General features: G+C 63.1%; 2 protein-coding genes across 2 annotated transcripts; one reads left to right on the top strand and one right to left on the bottom strand.

The window, feature by feature from the left end:
- Nucleotides 1–2,125: 2,125 nt before the first annotated feature.
- HDDC3 (HD domain containing 3) lies at nucleotides 2,126–5,025 on the bottom strand. Its single transcript, XM_081124552.1, has 4 exons — nucleotides 3,473–5,025; nucleotides 3,108–3,163; nucleotides 2,757–2,997; nucleotides 2,126–2,615 (listed from the first exon to the last, which is right to left on the bottom strand). Exons 1-4 carry the CDS (start codon nucleotides 3,582–3,584, stop codon nucleotides 2,485–2,487), a joined length of 540 nt encoding a protein of 179 aa, XP_080980678.1. The 5' UTR covers nucleotides 3,585–5,025; the 3' UTR covers nucleotides 2,126–2,484.
- A 301-nt stretch (nucleotides 5,026–5,326) lies between these two features.
- On the top strand, nucleotides 5,327–15,441 carry UNC45A (unc-45 myosin chaperone A). The gene is made up of 20 exons (XM_081124746.1): nucleotides 5,327–5,445; nucleotides 5,630–5,791; nucleotides 5,911–5,947; nucleotides 6,123–6,298; nucleotides 7,902–7,994; nucleotides 8,404–8,571; nucleotides 9,249–9,417; nucleotides 9,660–9,830; nucleotides 10,073–10,244; nucleotides 10,784–11,084; nucleotides 11,730–11,824; nucleotides 12,028–12,169; nucleotides 12,497–12,637; nucleotides 12,835–12,962; nucleotides 13,132–13,198; nucleotides 13,616–13,729; nucleotides 13,952–14,067; nucleotides 14,373–14,490; nucleotides 14,588–14,743; nucleotides 14,836–15,441. Exons 1-20 carry the CDS (start codon nucleotides 5,440–5,442, stop codon nucleotides 15,091–15,093), a joined length of 2,790 nt encoding a protein of 929 aa, XP_080980872.1. The 5' UTR covers nucleotides 5,327–5,439; the 3' UTR covers nucleotides 15,094–15,441.
- Nucleotides 15,442–17,254: the final 1,813 nt, after the last annotated feature.

Raw genomic sequence — 17,254 nt, 5'->3', positions numbered from 1 at the left:
TTTTGACAGTTTCTAAAGTTCATTTGGAAGAGTAAACGTGTGAGAGGATTCTGAGTACGGCTGAGTCGGGGGGTGGCCGTGCTGAGGTGGGTGGCAGGCACTCGTCCCCAAAAGAGGCCCGAGTGACCGTGAGTTCAGTGCGTGTGACCTGGAGTGGGAGTGGACAGACTGGTGGGACAGATGGGAGAGCCCATGCACACACAAAAGGAGTGTTTGAGGGGGGGAAAGTTGGATTATTTAATAAGCACCACTTGGGGACAACTAGCTGTCTACAAAAGTGAGTGCGTTTCCACAAAAACCAGTTCCGGGGGGGAAAAATCAAAGTTAAACTTCAAAATTACTGAAGAATATAATATAGGATATTTTTACACCTCTGGTATGGGGGGGGAGGGGTTATAATAATAAAGGAAAGGACAGATTTTACCACAAAAATACTCAAAGTTTCTCTATGATGGATAACATCAAGGTTAAAACGCAAATGACAGATTTGGGAGAAAATATTTGCAGCATTTTTAAAAAATGGGTGAGTACAGTTGATTTAGGAGAAAAGCTTGCTTTGGGGAAAGTCACTGGGCCTGCTGAGCAGCTACCCAAAGCTTTAAGAATGATACAGGCGGGAATCCAGGGGTCCCGCCTACACCATAGCGGAAGAAGTAAGATCAATGTCAAGTGCTTAGCATAGTGCCTGGTACACATAGGAGCTCAATAAATACGAGCTATAACGTCAGTGAAGGGCGCTAAGCAATTACGTTACAGTAGGTGTTATTTGCCAGTATAATATAATTTGTAATCCGATGATAAGGGACAAATCTGGGAACCCGTTAGGAAGTTAAAGGCTATTATCTTTGGAGATCTTAAATGCCCAATGAAGTCATTCATCTGCCAGGAATTAAAATACTTATTCCTGCACACGGGCCTCACAGAATGACATGGACAGCATTGCCCGGGGAGTGGTCCCGATTCAGCAGCATCGCGTGTTGAAAGTCCAGCCCTCTGGCCTGTCCTGACCGGGGCGTGAAGGCTGGACTGAGGGTCTGTGGAGCCCCAAGAAAACCAAATTCTCCAAAAAGCCCTGCACCCGGCACCGCCTTAGGAGGATTGCACTGAACTTCTGAACTTTTTATCCGTTCATCTGGTCCTGTCCTGAAACTCCTTTCCTTTTTGTTAATCCCCATGGAGGATATTTTTTGCATTGAATTTTTTTTTTTTTTTAGAGATAGAGTGGGAGGGGGAGAGAGAAACTTCCACTGCTGGCCTCCCCCCCCCCCCCCCCCCCCCCGTCGCCCCCAAGGGCTGGGAGGGAACCTGCAGCCGGATTCGAACCCGTGACCCTTTGGAGGTCGCCGGGAGGTCGCTCTAACCACTGGGCGCACCGGCCAGGGCGCAACTCGTGTCCTTTCAAAGTCATCGTGTTGCTGCCTTTTTTTAATTTATTTTTTTCCTGCAGAAAGTGCACTGGGCCGCCTTTGGGTGGGAAAAAAAAAAAGCATCGTGGCCCAGAACGAAGTGGGTTTTTTCCTCCCTAACAACGGTCTCATCTCCCTGGGAGGCGGGGGGGGGGGTCCCCTTTTCAAAGGAGCTAATAAAACCCCAGCAGCTGGGCAGGGACCCAAAGCCCCGCGGGGATGGGTCCCCCACGCGGACGCTCCGCCCACCACAGGCTCCGCCCACCACAGGCTCCGCCCACCGCAGGCTCCGCCCACCGCCCGGCTCCGCCCACCGCCCGGCTCCCTGGGCGGGGCCGCTTCCGGAGCAGCCCGGAAGTGTCTGTAGCTTAGCAACCAAAGGACTCCCGCAAGGTGACAGCGCTGCAACCCAGTTGGCGCGGGACCCGCAGCCCCCCGCCCCGGCCCCCTGCGCTGTGGCTGCGGGGTCCCCCGTTTTCAACACACCTGCCCCCCTGCCCCCCTCGCTCACCAGGGCCAAACACCATTTTTTGAGCACCTGTCTCGGGCTCCTTCCTGCTGGCTCGTCGCTTTTAAAGGGGACCCTGAGAATGGCCACCTTTCTCGCTGATCGGGAAACCAGGCTCGGCCAGGGCGAGGGCCCTGTTTTCAGGGTGCAGGGCAGGTAGATCCCACCTACCGGTTCCCCACTCCAGAGTCTGGGGAAGGAGCAGCCACTTAAACTTGACCCCAAAATGCTTTATTTTCCATAATGACTAGGAACTCGTGTCCCTATAAGCCCAAGGGACCTTAAGGGACCAGAGACCCCCCCCCCACCTTTGCAACATGGCAAACAGACCCAAGGCCTGAAGGGCAGTGAATGCATTCGAAGTGGACGGGGTGCGTCCGACCCCCCACGATCCAGGCTCAGTTTGGTTGGCAGGAGACCTTCAGAGTGAGAAAGGGCGAATGTTTTTCGGCCGCTGGGCTCAGGGAACCATAGAGGGAGCTCGAGAGGCTCCAAAAGGCGGGAGTATGCGTGACCCCTCTGGCCCGGGCGAGGCGGGAGTCTGTGCCACCTGATGGCTCCAGGCACCGCTCACAGCGTCACCCCCCGCTCCTTAAACAGCTGCTTCAGAGCATCTTCCAGCTGCCGGTTTGTCCCCTGAAGCCCCTTCACCACCTGGGCTGCCCACTCGAAGTACTCCTGGACTCGATGCTCCGACCATCCTGCATGTGAACGGACAGAAAAGTGCTCACGGCGTGTCCAGGCTTTTTTTGTTTGTTTGTTCGTTTTCAGGGGAACTGAGCCATCTGGGCCTCCAGGAGATGGACCCTCCCCGTGCCCTCAGAGCAGGCAGGGAATCCTACCCTCTGGGGTGCAGCGATTCAGGTCCCTCAGATTGTACAGCTTGTCCGCCAGCTTCACCAGTTTAGCTCCTGGGCTGCTGTGGGGGGCGTGCTCCACCTGCAGCCTCTTTCTCTCCAGCTTGGGCAGAGTCTTGTCATCTGTCACCTCCTCCACCAGACGCCGCACCTGGGCCCCAAAGTGCAGCTCCAGCTCATCCAGGGTGGTGTCAGTGTCCTCAACCGTGTCGTGGAGCAGGGCTGCCTGGGGACAGGCTTGCGCTCAGCCCTGTGAGGCCAGCCAAGGGGTGCCCAGAGCTGAATGGGGCCCCTGGTCCCCACCCCAGCCTCCTGGAAGAGGAGGGGGAGAGTTACCTGTAACACCACAATGTCAGTGACTCCCGCCTCATGGGTCAGGATCCGAGCCACACCTGATGTGGGGGGGGAGGGGCAAGGCAGGAAGTCAGACCGGAGGGATGTCCCAGGCCCGCGTGTTATGGGTTTTGTAGAGCCAGATGTGGCCCCTCACTAACTGGGTGACCTCGGGCAAGTCCTTGACTCTCTGGGTGTCAACCATACACAGGGAACAGTCATGCCCACCGCCCCAGGTTGTTTGAGGCTTAAACACCCACAGTGCCTGGCACAAAGCTAGGTGCAGAGCAGGTGCTCATGGAGGTGCACGCCTCCCCCCACCCCTTCCACCGACGCCGCAGCGGTTGCTCCCAGGGCTGCGCGCCCACCGATAGGGTGGTTGATGTAGGGGGTCCCTTCGGGGTCCATCCGCCGCTGCCGTCGGTGCTTGCGAGCCGCGAAGTCGGCAGCTTCCAGCAACTGCGCCGCCTCGGAGCCCATCGCGCGGGTGGGGCGAGCAACGGAGGTCAAGAAAGCACGGGAAGCCAGCTCGAGCTCCACAGCGCCCCCTGGCGCCGAGGAGGCCCCGGTGTTGTGGAAGCGGGTGCACGCGGGTTCCTCTCGAGGGGGCCGTCCTGGTCTGTGTGGGGGGCAGCCCCCCGGTGCAGTGTGCTGTGCTGGGGGCGCAAGGAGAACACGGCCTGGGGAGCGCCTGTGTTCATGGCCCCCAGGGGCATTGGGGCATGGACTGTTACTTCCTTTTAGTCTGCAGCCGTGGCTCAGTAAGGGCAATGTTGGGGCTCCTAAGACTAGGGCGAGGTGGAGGTGACCTCTCAGGGGCTTCCAGAGGAGGCTGTCCCTGAGGACAGCTCTTCAGTTGGGTGACCCTTGTCCAGCCGATCTCTCCGGTACAGCAGGCTCCTCCGGACCCCCCAGCACATCCCCCTGCAGGTCCCCTGCTCCCGCAGCAGGACCCGGGCTCTTCTGGGGAGCTGCTTGGGAGGAAGGGAGCCTGCCCTTCTGATAACGGCTGGTCCCTTCCACTCTCCCCACGGGGTGGAGGAGGGTGTGGGCAGCCCGTTTCCGCCTGTCCCCAGCCCCCCTGCCCCTCCCTTCTGCGTTGCCTCGGCATCCTTACTTGTGCCAAACCACCCAGGATGCTGATGGCCACCGCTACTCTGGTTTCGGGCAAGTGCTGCCCCCTGCAGGTTGCAGGGGGCGACTGAGGCACCCGGGCGGAGTGTGAGGCCCTTCACCAGGTCTACCTGCCCCGCTCAGCCCGGCCTCAGGGGAGAACTCCAGCCCCAAAGCCACCGGAGCGCCGCCAGGGAGTCCCCAGGATCTGGGGCCCCGTTTCTAAATTCCGGGTGGGAGGCTTGTAGCTCACACACTGGTGGAGAGACAGACCGCAAACAGGAAACCACGTAAATACATGACTGCGAGCAATTCGGCGAAGGAAAAGTTCAGGGGGCTGTGGAAGCGGGTGACAGCGAGCCCTGCGCGCGTCGCGGGGCGAGGGTCAAGGCTGCCAGGATCTTGTACTCCGGGGGTCACACACGTTATGGTCGGGCTTGGCCATCCCGAGTCTTTCCACGGGTGGCTGGAGGGTACCTGTGCGCCCCCTGCATTTGTGTTCACAAATCCGGCATCTCTCCGGGGAGAGGGCCCGAGCTTTCTCTGGAGCCTCAGGGGTTCAGCTCCCCACTGGCTGCACGAGCGACGGCCAGCTTCCTGATACCGTCCCCTCTCCCACAGGCGCCCGGCCCGCTCCTAGCGCTGGGCCTCTCGTGGCTGCTGCCCGCGACCCTGGTGCCCGCAGGCCTGGTGCACTTGTGCCGCGGTCGGGGGTGGGGCCCGGGCCGCCGCGGGCCTCCCTCTGGGTGAGGAGTCGCGCGCCCCCTGCAGGTCTCGGTGGAAACACACTAGGCGCTCGCCCAGCTTCCCTGCGCCGCGGATCCCGCTGAGCTCCCCGCCCTCCCCCGCGTGCCCACGCTTTGGCCCCGCCCCCGCCTGCCCAGCGCCCCGCCCCTCCCTGCGTGGCCACGCTTTGGCCCCGCCCACCCTCCCCGCGCCCCGCCCTCCCCTGCGTGGCCACGCTTTGGCCCCGCCCCACCCTCCCCTGCGTGCCCACGCTTTGGCCCCGCCCAGCGCCCCTCCTCTGCGTGCCCACGCCTTGGCCCCGCCCAGCGCCCCTCCCCTGCGTGCCCACGCTTTGGCCCCGCCCCGCGCCCCGCCCCGCCCCCTCGGGCCGCGCCCCGACGCAGGGCTGGGGCGGGGCAGCCGGTGGCGGATTCCTGAGCCGGGACCCTGCCCGCCGGGGAGACGGAGACTGCGCGCGCCCGGGACGAGCCCCGCGATGACTGTGCGTAGCCCCGGGGTCGCCCCTCACCCCGACCCGCCGTCCGGGGGTGCGCCCCGCCCCCGCCCCCCTTGGCACCTGCCCCGCCATCCCCGGCCCCCGCCCCCTGGCACCTGCCCCGCCATCCCCGGCCCCCCGGCCCCCGCGGGCCCGCAGCCCACCCGCCGTTCGCCCCGCCCGCCCGCAGGCCCCGTCGGCGGAGCAGCTGCGCAAGGACGGCAACGAGCTGTTCGGGCGCGGGGACTACGAGGGCGCCCTGGCGGCCTACACGCGGGCGCTGGGCCTGGGCGCGGCGCCCCGGGACCAGGCGGTGCTGCACCGGAACCGCGCCGCCTGCCACCTGCGGCTGGTGAGCGAGCCGCCGTCCCCGACCCCGGCCCCGTGCGCGTCGCGGTCCCGCGTGGGCCCCGCGCGCCCGCCCCTGGGCGCGTCCCGGGGGCGCCGGCTCAGCCCCGTTTCCTTCCCCAGGAGCGTTACCAAGAAGCCGAGTCCGAGGCGTCCAAAGGTAGGGCGCGTGCCCGCGGGGGCCCCGGGGCCGCCTCCTTCCCACGTCCACGCGCGCCTCCGTCTCTGCAGCCGCCCTCCCCTGTCCTGAGGCTGAAGCCGGGGCCCCCACGCCCGTCCCCCACCTCCCTCGCGCCCTCGGGCCCCTTCCCTGACCGGCTCCCGTGTGTGCCCAGCGCTCGAGAGGGACGGCGGGGACGTCAAGGCGCTGTACCGGCGGAGCCAGGCCCTGCAGAAGCTGGGCCGCCTGGACCAGGCCGTGCTGGACCTGCAGAGGTGTGTCCGCCTCGAGCCCAAGAACAGAGTTTTCCAGGAGGCCCTGCGCAGCCTCGGGGGCCAGATTCAGGAGAAGGTACGCGAGTGACCCGGAGAGGGCACGGCTGGCGCTGGCCGGGCCCCGGGGCACTGGTGGATGGAGCTGGGTCAGGGAGGAGGTGCCGGGGGCCCATGGAGGTACAGAGCGATGCTCAGCCTTGCCAGCGGGTAGGGAAAGGCAAACTGGAGCCAGGGCAAGGTGCCGTCTCCTCCTTGGTAAGTTTGCTCGCTTTGCTGGGAGGAGGGAGGCCCGCACCTCGGTGGTGAGGTTGGGGCCTGGGCCCGCTCGTGGCTGCTGCAGGGGGTGTAGGTTGGCACAGCTCCTTGGGGGAGCCCTTCAGCGCACGGCTTAAAGTTGTAAACGAGCTGGTCCTGTGATCCAGCCTCTTTACTCGTCTTTCCTAAAGTCTCGCCCACGCGAACAAGTGGGCACGTTGACTGCAGGCTTGTCTGTCTCCATGAAAAATCAGAACTTGCCTGAATGCCCAGCAGTAGGGGGGTGGCTGAGTAGACGGGGCCATGTCCTTCCCACAGACCCCGTGCTCTAGTTACTGAGAGTAGGTAGATCCATGCCAAAATGTCCAGTAACACGTACAGCATATTATTTATATTAAAATGATCCCTCCACACACACCTTTAAGACAAGACTATATTTTTTCTGTGTGCACGGTTGGATACGTAAAGACAAAGAAAAATAATTCGAACATATACATGTAAAAATGGAAGCAGCGTGGCTTCTGGGGAAAGGAACAGGATGAGGGACTTGTCAAAGGAGACTTCGCTTCATCTGTTAATTTTTTAAAAATAAAGCAGCATTGTTTATGTGGCACATACATTTAAGTAGTTTAGGGGGAAGGAACCTGAAGACCATCACGCAGTCTGACTGGGCTTGAATTAGCCAGGTATTTGGTGGTAAAATGCTGAAGCTGGAGAAGCAGGTCGTACGCTGGCAAATGCCTCACGGAAAGGCTGGCCCTGGGGGAGCGGACTGTTCCTCTCAGCCGCAGCTCTGCTTGATTCACAGGGTCTGCCTGGAGCCGTGTTGGGAAGGTCAGGGAGCAGGTCACCTAGGCCGGCAGGAGAAGGTGTCTGCCATGGGTGCAAGAGCGGAGGGCGGGGCACAGCACACGTTAGGCCTGTGCCACCCTCCATGCCCAGGACCGTGGGGAGGGAGAGGGCTGGGATGATCTTGGTCATTCAGATTATCTTTAAAAACTCAATTCTCTAAGAGAATACTCGACCCAAGGGTGTGGGGAGAGTGTTGGCAGCTGCCTCACGACCTGCTGCTCCCTTGCAGGAAGGGTAAATGCGGCCCTGATATCAGTGGCACCAGTGGGAGTGGGTAGCCTTTGGGTGACACAGTGCCTCTCCTCTGAGTGGCATTGCCTTCAGCACGGTGCCACCCCCGCTGCCCAAGCGGGAAGTCGCTTGGAGAGGAAAACAGCCGCGGGAGGTTGGGGAGAAGCTGTCGGGCGAGTCTCTTCCTGCCCACGGTAGCTTGGTGCTAGCCCTAAACCCAGACATCCTCGCCGGGCCTCCCTAAGACAGAGCCAGGCCCTGGGAGGAGCCAGAGAACAAAGAGGGACTGGGCTGCCTCTGGCCCGGAGCGGTGATGTCTCAGCTCTGCTGGTTTGCCGTAGGTGAGGTACATGTCTTCGACCGACGCTAAGGTGGAGCAGATGTTCCAGATCCTGTTGGATCCCGAGGAGAAAGGCACCGAGAAGAAGCAGAAGGTAAGGGGCCCGGCCTGAGCGAGGGCTGGGCTTCGGGGGGAGCTGCCTGTCTGCACTGCCCTGCCTGCGTGCCCATGTTGCCCCCAGAAGCCCCCGTGGGCCGGTCTGCTGCATGTTGCTGCTCAGATCGTGCAGCTGGGGTCCCAGAGCCTGGGCGGGAGCTCGGAGGGCCTGGGGCCTGAATGCCAGGAGCTGGGCGCACAGAGTGACTAAGGCTCGGTCCCCGCCCTTCACTCCTCGCCAGGGGCTCGGGACCCCAAGAGCAGGCTCTTCCCTCTACTAAAGAAGGGCCCTGAAGTTCGGCAGGTTCAATGTGCAGCCAAGGCGTCCCGGCTGGGCCAGAGCTCAGGGCCTCCGCCCTCCCGGCCGGTGTGTGTGTCCATGTTGTCATGTGCTCCCTTGGACACAGGCCTCTCAGAACCTGGTGGTGCTGGCCCGGGAGGATGCCGGAGCCGAGAAGATCTTCCGGAGCAACGGGGTCCAGCTCTTGCAACGCCTGTTGGACACAGGGGAGACCGACCTGATGCTGGCGGCTCTGCGCACGCTGGTCGGCATTTGCTCTGAGCACCAGTCACGGGTAGGTGGGGTGCAGGGTCTAGTTATGCCGCAGTCAGTCCGTCCATCCCTCCTTCTGCCCATCTACCCTTCCACCCCCATCTTACTCCCACAACAATTTAGGCAGAGTACAAGGAGACATGACAGGAGAGGGAAATATTAAATGGCCCGAAAAAGACCAACATGATTTGGGACAAATTGGGGCTGGGAAAGGGCAGAGCCGCCCACTGGCACCTGGGCACACGCTTCGGCGGGAGGCGAGGGCTTCCATGCGTGGCCAGCTCGCTCACTGCCCATGTGGTAAAAGCAGGCTTGCTGCAGAAACAGGCCCCCTGTCCTTTCCTGATGTCACCCACAGCGTCTTTACCATCCAGACAGTGACCAGACATGAAGGCTCGACACTGAGCTCTCAGTAGGCTGTGGTGGTCAGTACAGACCCGCAGAGAGCAGTCCGGCCCTGGCCACTGGCGAAGTCTGTGCCCCAGCGCTTGCCTGAGCCGGCTGGACCCAGGGGACAGGAACTTGACCCTTGGTTGCTTCTAGAGGAGCCCACGATTTCTAGATCAGGGTGGAACTGTGAAGTGTTCTGTGAAAGTTGTTTAGGCCAAACTCAGCCTCTGGCCACACTCACCGCCCACGGTTGGGGATCTTGATGGCTGCCCTCACCAACCAGAGGCTCTGTCCCCCTCTCCCACCCAGACAGTGGCCACCCTGAGCGTGCTGGGGACTCGGCGGGTGGTCTCCATCCTGGGCGTGGAGGACCAGGCTGTGTCGCTGGCTGCCTGTCACCTGCTGCAGGTGATGTTTGATGCCCTCAAGGAAGGCGTCAAGAAAGGTTTCCGAGGCAAAGAAGGCGCCATCATTGTGGGTGAGTGGAAGCAGGTCTGGGGTCCCTTGGGTGCTGTTGTCATGGATGGGAAGGGGCTGAGCCAGCCAGGCCTTTTGGGAAAATGGTTCTAAGCAGCCAGGGTGCCTGTGGGGAAGCTGGAGCCCAGCCCGGAGCTCGGGATGCAGGTCCCCCTCCCGCTTAATCTCTGGCCCTGTGGGGAAGTTCAAAGGTCAGGCAGGGCTGGGCCGCGGTGGAACCTTCCAACGTCCTCTTGTTGCCAGACCCTGCCCGGGAGCTGAAGGTCCTCATCAGTAACCTGCTGGAGCTGCTGACCGAGGTGGGGGTCTCAGGCCAAGGCCGAGACAACGCCCTGACCCTCCTGATTAAGGTGGTGCCCAGGAAGTCTCTCAAGGACCCCAACAACAGCCTCACCCTCTGGGTCATTGACCAGGGTAGGTGATGCTGTTTCAGAGAGAGAGACGGAGTGAGTGTTGCCTCTCGCGCTTGGTGGCTGGGACCACGCATCCCGGGCAGCCGCGGGTCTGCACGCAGTGCGCCCTGAGGCCTGAGCCAGACCCTGCGGCTGGCAGGGCCGGACGCTTCAGCTGTGGCGTGCGTGTCGGGCAGGCCCTCCAGCCGTTCCTGGGGCTGGACTTGGTGCTCTGCTCCTGAACAGGGTGTCTTTCCTAAATAGGTTTGAAAAAGATCCTGGAGGTGGGGGGCTCTCTGCAGGAGCCCCCAGGGGAGCTCACGGTGACAGCTAACAGCCGCATGAGCGCCTCCACCCTCCTCAGCAGGCTCTTCGCCGACCTGAAGTGTGACGCCGAGAGGGAGAACTTCCACCGCCTCTGCGAGAACTGCATCAGGTGAGCGAGTCCCCGCCTCCCCTGCTGGGGGCTCCAGCAGAGCCTGGGTCCCTGGGGAGGGGCAGCCTCGGGGAGGAGGTGCAGGGGCCGGGGGCCCAGGCCCACTTCCTGTTCCCCAGGGACCTTCCTTCTCAATCCTCTGTGATGCCACCTGGAGCCCAGGCTCTCTTTCCTGAGCACTTGCTGTGTCTCTCCGAGCACAGCGGTGCAGGTGACATTCCTGCTCTTAAGGAGCTTACAGCTGGGAGAGACAGATGACAAACTATGACATAAGCGGAACGATTCCAGACCTTCCGGAGTGCGGAAGGAGGTAGACAGGGTGGAGTGAGTGAAAGGTGGGGTGTCAGGGAAGGCTTGCAGGAAAGCCTAGTCCAGGGCCATCGCTCTGCTGTCTGGGGAAGTGGCCCAGGCGTCCCGTTGGCAGCTTTCCTTGCTGTTCCTTGAGTGTGCAGGTGCCTGGCCAGTGGAAGGGAAGGGGGGGCAAGGAAGGTACCTTTATGCTGGTCTTGGTGTGACAGCTGTCACCCTGTGCCCCTCAGGAGCTGGTTTGAGGACCACGGGCTGGCCGGGAAGCTGCGGGCCATCCAGATGGTGTCCTGCCTCCTGCAGGGCCCATGTGAGGCCGGGAACCGGGCCCTGGAGCTGAGCGGCGTCATGGAGAGCGTGATCGCGCTGTGCGCCTCCGAGCGGGAGGAGGAGCAGCTGGTGGCGGTGGAGGCCCTGATCCACGCGGCCGGCAAGGCCAAGCGGGCCTCCTTCATCACGGCCAACGGCGTCTCGCTGCTGAAGGACCTGTACAAGCGCAGCGAGAAGGACAGCATCCGCATCCGGGCGCTGGTGGTGAGAGGCGGGCCTGTGGGCACCCAGCCAGGGGGCAGGGGCTCCGGGCAGCCCCGGCCGCTCTAGGAGGAAATAGGGGACCCGTGGGCTGCGCATGCTGCCCCCTGGGGCGGTGGGAGGAGCTCCAGGAGGAGGCGATGGAGTTTGGAGGACAAGCTGGGCTGGGCGGGTCAGAAGGGCTGGGCCTGCAGGCGGCCCCGGCAGCTGGTGGTCTGGGGTCCGTCTGGCCTCCAGGAGCCTGCTGCAGCCATGGTCCTTGGGGAACCGGGTCCTCCCCCGGGGCACTGAGTCCTGGGTTTCTTCGTCCCATAAGGACCTTGACCTTGGCGGAAGCACCTGTCTTCTCCCCACACATCTTAGCTGCATCTGTAAAGAGTTTTCTGGTTTTTTTCTGTGACGTGGGAAGAAACAAAGCAAATCCCAGGACAGATTGGAAGGGGTTGGGGCCCAGGACGGCACAGTGGCCAATGTGTCAGTCTCTAACCAGGCGCCGTGTTGCGTGGCCACCCCACTATGGCGTTTTGCTGCCAGATGCTCTGGGTGGTAGCCTTGCAGAGTGCCAGGGACAGCCCACGCCGGGTGTGTGGGAGCCCAGCTCTGCCTCTGTCCCCAGAGGCCAACAGCTGGCTCTTGTTCTCCCTCCAGGGGCTCTGTAAGCTCGGCTCTGCCGGAGGCACCGACTTTAGCATGAAGCAGTTTGCTGAAGGCTCCACTCTCAAACTGGCCAAGCAGTGTCGAAAGTGAGTCATCGGGCGTTGCTGTGGCTCCCCCCTCGGTGTGACCTCAGGAGGGGGTCTGGGAGGAGGGCGGGGTCCAAGTCCTGCCATGAACTGCTTCCCTTGTTTTGATCGGATGCCCAAGCCCCTGGTGTTCCCCCTTGGTCTTGGCCTTTCCCCTTCTCACCCCCTGTCTGATGCTTCCCCACGACCCTGCGTGTCCCCAGGTGGCTGTGCAATGACCAGATTGACGCGGGCACTCGGCGCTGGGCAGTGGAGGGCCTGGCCTACCTCACCTTCGATGCTGACGTGAAGGAGGAGTTCGTGGAGGACGAGGCTGCCCTGAAGGCTCTGTTCCAGCTCAGCCAGGTAGCTCCTGGTGCTGCAGCTGTCCAGGGACACTGGGGTCAGAGCCCACCAGGCTTCCTTGGCAGATCCCAGGGAGGGAGGGCTGGCAGCCTGAGTGGTCACACTGTGGTGTGGGCATATTGCCGGCACCAGCCGTGTGGAGATAAGCTCTCTGGAGGAGTTGGGTGGTCACAGGTATGAGCTCCCAAAGTCTGGGCCAGCCTGGGGTCTGGGGATGTTCCCAGGTTCATCCTGGGGCCCAGGTGGTTCAGCCAAGGGTAGAATCGGGGCCCTGGGCCTAGGATCCAGCGGTGATTCAGCGCGGCTCTGGCCCCTCTGCTCCTGCAGTCCGAGGAGCGGTCAGTGCTCTTCGCGGTGGCCTCCGCCCTGGTGAACTGCACCAACAGCTACGACTATGAGGAGCCTGACCCCAAGATGGTGGAGCTGGCCAAGTACGCCAAGCAGCACGTGCCCGAGCAGCACCCAAAGGTGAGGGGCCGTGGGAGGGCTTGGGGGTCTCTGCGTCACTGGGACAGGTTGACTGGAGCATCCGCAGCAGACAAGCCTCATTTAAGTGGGTTTCTTTCCCTCTGGTTTCACATTCGTCAGTCTGTTCTGTGAGAGGGGAGGACCCCTTTCCCTGCCAGGGAGCCGGATCCCCTCTGCTAAGCCGTCTCCTTCCCCAGGACAAGCCAAGTTTCGTGCGGGCGCGGGTGAAAAAGCTGCTGGCGGCGGGCGTGGTGTCGGCCCTGACATGCATGGTGAAGACCGAGAGCCCCGTGCTGACGAGTTCCTGCAGGGAGCTGCTGTCCAGGTGAGCCCACGCCACAGGCCCTGCTGCCGCCGCCAAGGGAGCAGGTCCCCACAGGGGCCTCTTGGGGGGTGCCCACCGCTTGGCTGCTTCCTTCACTGAGCCCAGGAGTGGAGCATCTGCCTCCCAGAGCCTGGGCCTGCGCCCACCCACCACCGCCTTCTCCCCACAGGGTCTTCCTGGCGTTGGTGGAAGAGGCAGAGGACCGAGGCGTTGTGGTTGCTCAGGGAGGAGGCAAGGTGAGGGGTGCTGCACCCCTTCCTAGTGGTCTGTGCTAGAAAACAGGACTCCATGGCTGCTGCACCAGTGATGAGTGCTCCATGTGGAGCGGGAGAGCTCTGAGTGGCCAGGAGGAACCCGTTCCTGCTGAGCGGGTGATGCTGAAGGGGACGGGCTCCCGTTAAGGTCCGGAGTTCTCCTTGCCCTGTGTCCTTGACCCCCATAGTCCCAGTGCCCAGCACAGCCCATGTCTAGCCCTTAAGTGGTGTTTCAGGGAGTGTTTGGGTAGCTTAATGGGAGACCTCAGAGAGGTGACGAGGGTCTGAGCCCCCGTGATCTGCAAGCCTGGGGGTTGAAAATGGTGAGGCCGGCAGTCAGGGTGTCAGGGCCTCACACTCCTGGGCACATCCTGATCACCAAAGGGCTTGTCCCTACAGGCTCTGCTCCCGCTGGCCCTAGAAGGCACTGATGTGGGGCAGACAAAGGCAGCCCAGGCTCTCGCCAAGCTCACCATCACTTCCAACCCAGAGATGACCTTTCCTGGAGAGCGGGTGCGTGTCTTCCTGCCCCAGCCCTGGCCTCTCCTCCACCCCTCACTGGGTCCTGACAGCCTCTGACCTGGGCTGTGGCTCCTTAGGACCAACAGGAAGTGGCAGCTTTGCTGAGCCCCGGGATGGGGAGGGCAGCCTGTTGGGTGGACCACTACCTGCAGGGTCATTGGGGTTGGTGGGGGCTGGGGCTTGTAGCCCTGACAGGTGGGGTGCCTGTCACAGGTCTATGAGGTAGTCCGGCCCCTTGTCTCCCTGCTGCACCTCAACTGCTCAGGCCTGCAGAACTTTGAGGCGCTCATGGCTCTCACAAACCTGGCGGGGATTAGCGAGCAGCTCCGGTAAGTTCCTCGGGATGTGGGGGGCCTGGGCAGGGTGCCACGGTTTAGATTATCCCCAGTGAAGCATTTTACAGTTTGGAAAGCACTCTTTGGTCAGACAGTCTTAAGTGCTGAGTCAGAGCATTTTCTGTGGTCCCATGTCGTCTCCCAGGCCTGGTCAGAAGGCTGGACACCACAGCAGCTCGCACCTGGTGCATGAGCGTCCTCGGACACCACGCAGGGAAACCCTCGGCCCAGGGCGGGTTCCATGAGGACTCGGGGGTGGAGGCCCTGGGGTGCCAGCCCTTCTACTCTTGGCTCCACAGGCAGAAGATCCTGAAGGAGAAGGCTGTGCCCATGATTGAGGGCTACATGTTTGAGGACCACGAGCTGATCCGCCGGGCGGCCACAGAGTGCATGTGTAACCTGGCCATGAGCAAGGAGGTGAGGCTCGGTCCAGGCAGCCACGTGGGCAGGCGAGCAGAGGTGCCGGTGGGTGGGTGTGGCCCCAGCGAACTTGGTCTCCCTGGTGTGGCTGCAGGTGCAGGACCTCTTCGAGGCCGAGGGCAATGACCGGCTGAAACTGCTGCTGCTCTACAGTGGGGAGGAAGACGAGCTGCTGCGGCGGGCGGCCGCCGGGGGCCTGGCCATGCTCACCTCCATGCGGCCGTCCCTGTGCAGCCGCATCCCCCAGGTGGTCAGTGCCTCTTCTGCAGGGGGGGCGGTGGGTGTTCCCCCTCCTGGGGCTCAGCCTGTTGCTCGGTGTTCACACTGCCCTGGTTCCTACAGACCACACACTGGCTGGAGATCCTGCAGGCTCTGCTTCTGAGCCCCAACCAGGAGCTGCAGCACCGGGGCGCCGTGGTGGTGCTGAACATGGTGGAGGCCTCGCGGGAGACCGCGAGCACCCTGATGGAGAGCGAGGTGCTGGAGATCCTGTCGGTGCTGGCCAAGGGCGCAGAGGGCCCTGTCACGAGGGCAGCCGCGGCCTGCTTGGGGAAAGCGGTGGAATATGGGCTCATCAAACCCAACCAGGACGGAGAGTGAGGGGCTGTCTCATGCACACGGAACTGCGGCACAGGGAACAAGGACCTGCAGCTTTCACCGTAGGGACGGGGCTGCCGAGCACTCTGGCTTCTCCCCAGCTGCCCTGTGATGTCCTCTGTTCTTAGGGACCACGCTCACCACAGCGCTGCTCTGCCAGCACTACCTCCAGCCTCACGCAGAGGGCTTTTCCTGCTACTGCACACTCCTGGGAAGGGGGATGGCTGCCCCTCACTCAGCCCCAGGGTTGTGGCATCGGACGGGCGCATCAGGCAGCCTCACCAGCAGCGAGCGTCACCGAGCCTGCTAGCAGGACTGCCCCGACCTCTAATAAAAGCGTGTGGACTCAAATGTGTGCCCTGTTCGAGGCCTGGGCGGGCTGGCTGTGGGTCTCCTGGAGCAGGAGCTGGGGTTCCAGTGCACGCGGGAGGCACCTCTAGGAAGGAATCCCATGGGTTCGCCCCCCCCCCCCCCCGGGCAGCTCAGTCCCCCACTGGAGGTTCAGGGATGAAGCCCGGAAAGCTGATCAGTGAGTGGGTCTGGGCAGAGACGCGGCCCTTCAATACTACTGTCCTCGCTTTTTTGAGGGTTCTCCCGACCGCGCGCCACGCGGGCTCGGGTGGGTGTGTCACCGGCCCCGCTCCGCTCTGCGGCCAAGCGCGGCCGCAGCTCATTGGCCCGTCGCGGACAGAGGCCAGGCCCCGAGCCAATGGGACGGAAGACGGCGGAGGCTGCTTCCGGCCGGGCCACAGTCCCGGGGGTGAGGGAGACGGGTGGCGGGGTGCTCCCCGCGGGGCGGCTGCTCGCCCCCTAAGTCGGCTCTTTAGGGGTCTCCCCTAAGCGCTCTAACCCGGGCTGCGCGGGGCGGGACCCACGCCCGCCGGAGCTCCGTCCACTCTGCACCCGAGGCCGCAGTGGCACCGCGTAGACCTCGGACCCGCTCCACGGACTGGGCTGGAGAGGCAGCTAGGTGAGCACCGCCCTGTGGCGCCCGCCCCGGGTGATGACGCCACCGACCTCGCCGTCGATTGGCCCGGGCGCGGGTGCGGCAGCCAATGGGCGCCTCGCCCCGGGTGCGCGCCCTCCCACCTCTTTCCGGGTGGCGCTCGCCCGTGGTGATGACGCTACCGACCTCGCCGGTGATTGGCCCTGGCGCGGCTGAGGCAGCCAATGGGCGCATGGCCTCGAGTGCGCGCCCTCCCACCTATTTCCGGGCGGCGTTCGCCCTTTGTGATGACGCCACCGACCTCGCCGGCGATGGGCTCGGGCGCGGCTGAGGCAGCCAATGGGCGCCTCGCCCGGGAGCGCGCCCTCCCACCTCTTTCCGGGCGTCGCTCGCCCGTGGTGATGACGCCACGGACCTCGCCGGCGATTGGCCCGGGCGCGGCTGCGGCAGCCAATGGACGCCTCCCTCCGGGCGCGCGCCCTCCCACCTCCCCTGGCGGCGCTCAGCCGGGTGGGGGGCTACTTCCTGGGCGCCGCCTGCACCCCCTCTTTTCCATCCCCCTTACTGCCCATCGGAACCTGCTGCCTGGGGATGCGGGGGACACAGGGTCACGATCAAAGTCCGAGGCCTCCTGAGTCGGGATGGACCCGGATGGGATCGGGCCCGGTCCGAGTCTCGGAGCTTTGGCCTCAGGAGAGGCCCAGGGCACGACTTGAGAGGCTTGAAAAATGCCCCTGAGTCCGGCCGGTGTGGCCCAGCGGTCGAGCGTCGACCTAGGATCCAGGCCATCGGGGTTGGATTCTCGGCCAGGGCACAGGCCCGGGTGCAGGCTCCTCGATCCCCAGCAGGGGGAGCGCAGGAGGCAGCCGATCCATGACTCTCATCATGGATGTTTCTCTCTCTCCCTCTCCTTCCCTCTTTCTGAAATCAATAAAAACATATAAAAAAATAAAAAATAAAATTAAAAAAGCCCGTGAAATTCTGAGCAAGCTGAACGTGCCGCGCTGAGATTAGGGGGTCGCGGTTGTGACCACGGGACAGCCCCTGTCTCCCCACTGATGCGTGAGCTCCTGGGGGGCCAGCCGTCCCCCTCCGCTCAGGGAACAGCATCAGTAAGCGCGAGTGGGACGAGGCAGTGACTGGAGGGGTCCGGTTGACACTGTGCTTATGTCGGCCCCCGGAACCCCACGCGTGCCCGCGGCGGTCATTGTTACCGAC

The sequence above is a fragment of the Miniopterus schreibersii genome (genome assembly GCF_964146895.1).
Source record: "Miniopterus schreibersii genome assembly, chromosome: 22".
NCBI lineage: Eukaryota > Metazoa > Chordata > Mammalia > Chiroptera > Miniopteridae > Miniopterus > Miniopterus schreibersii.
The sequence above is the reverse complement of the archived record's forward strand: the minus strand, read 5'-3'. Positions and strand labels throughout refer to the sequence as shown.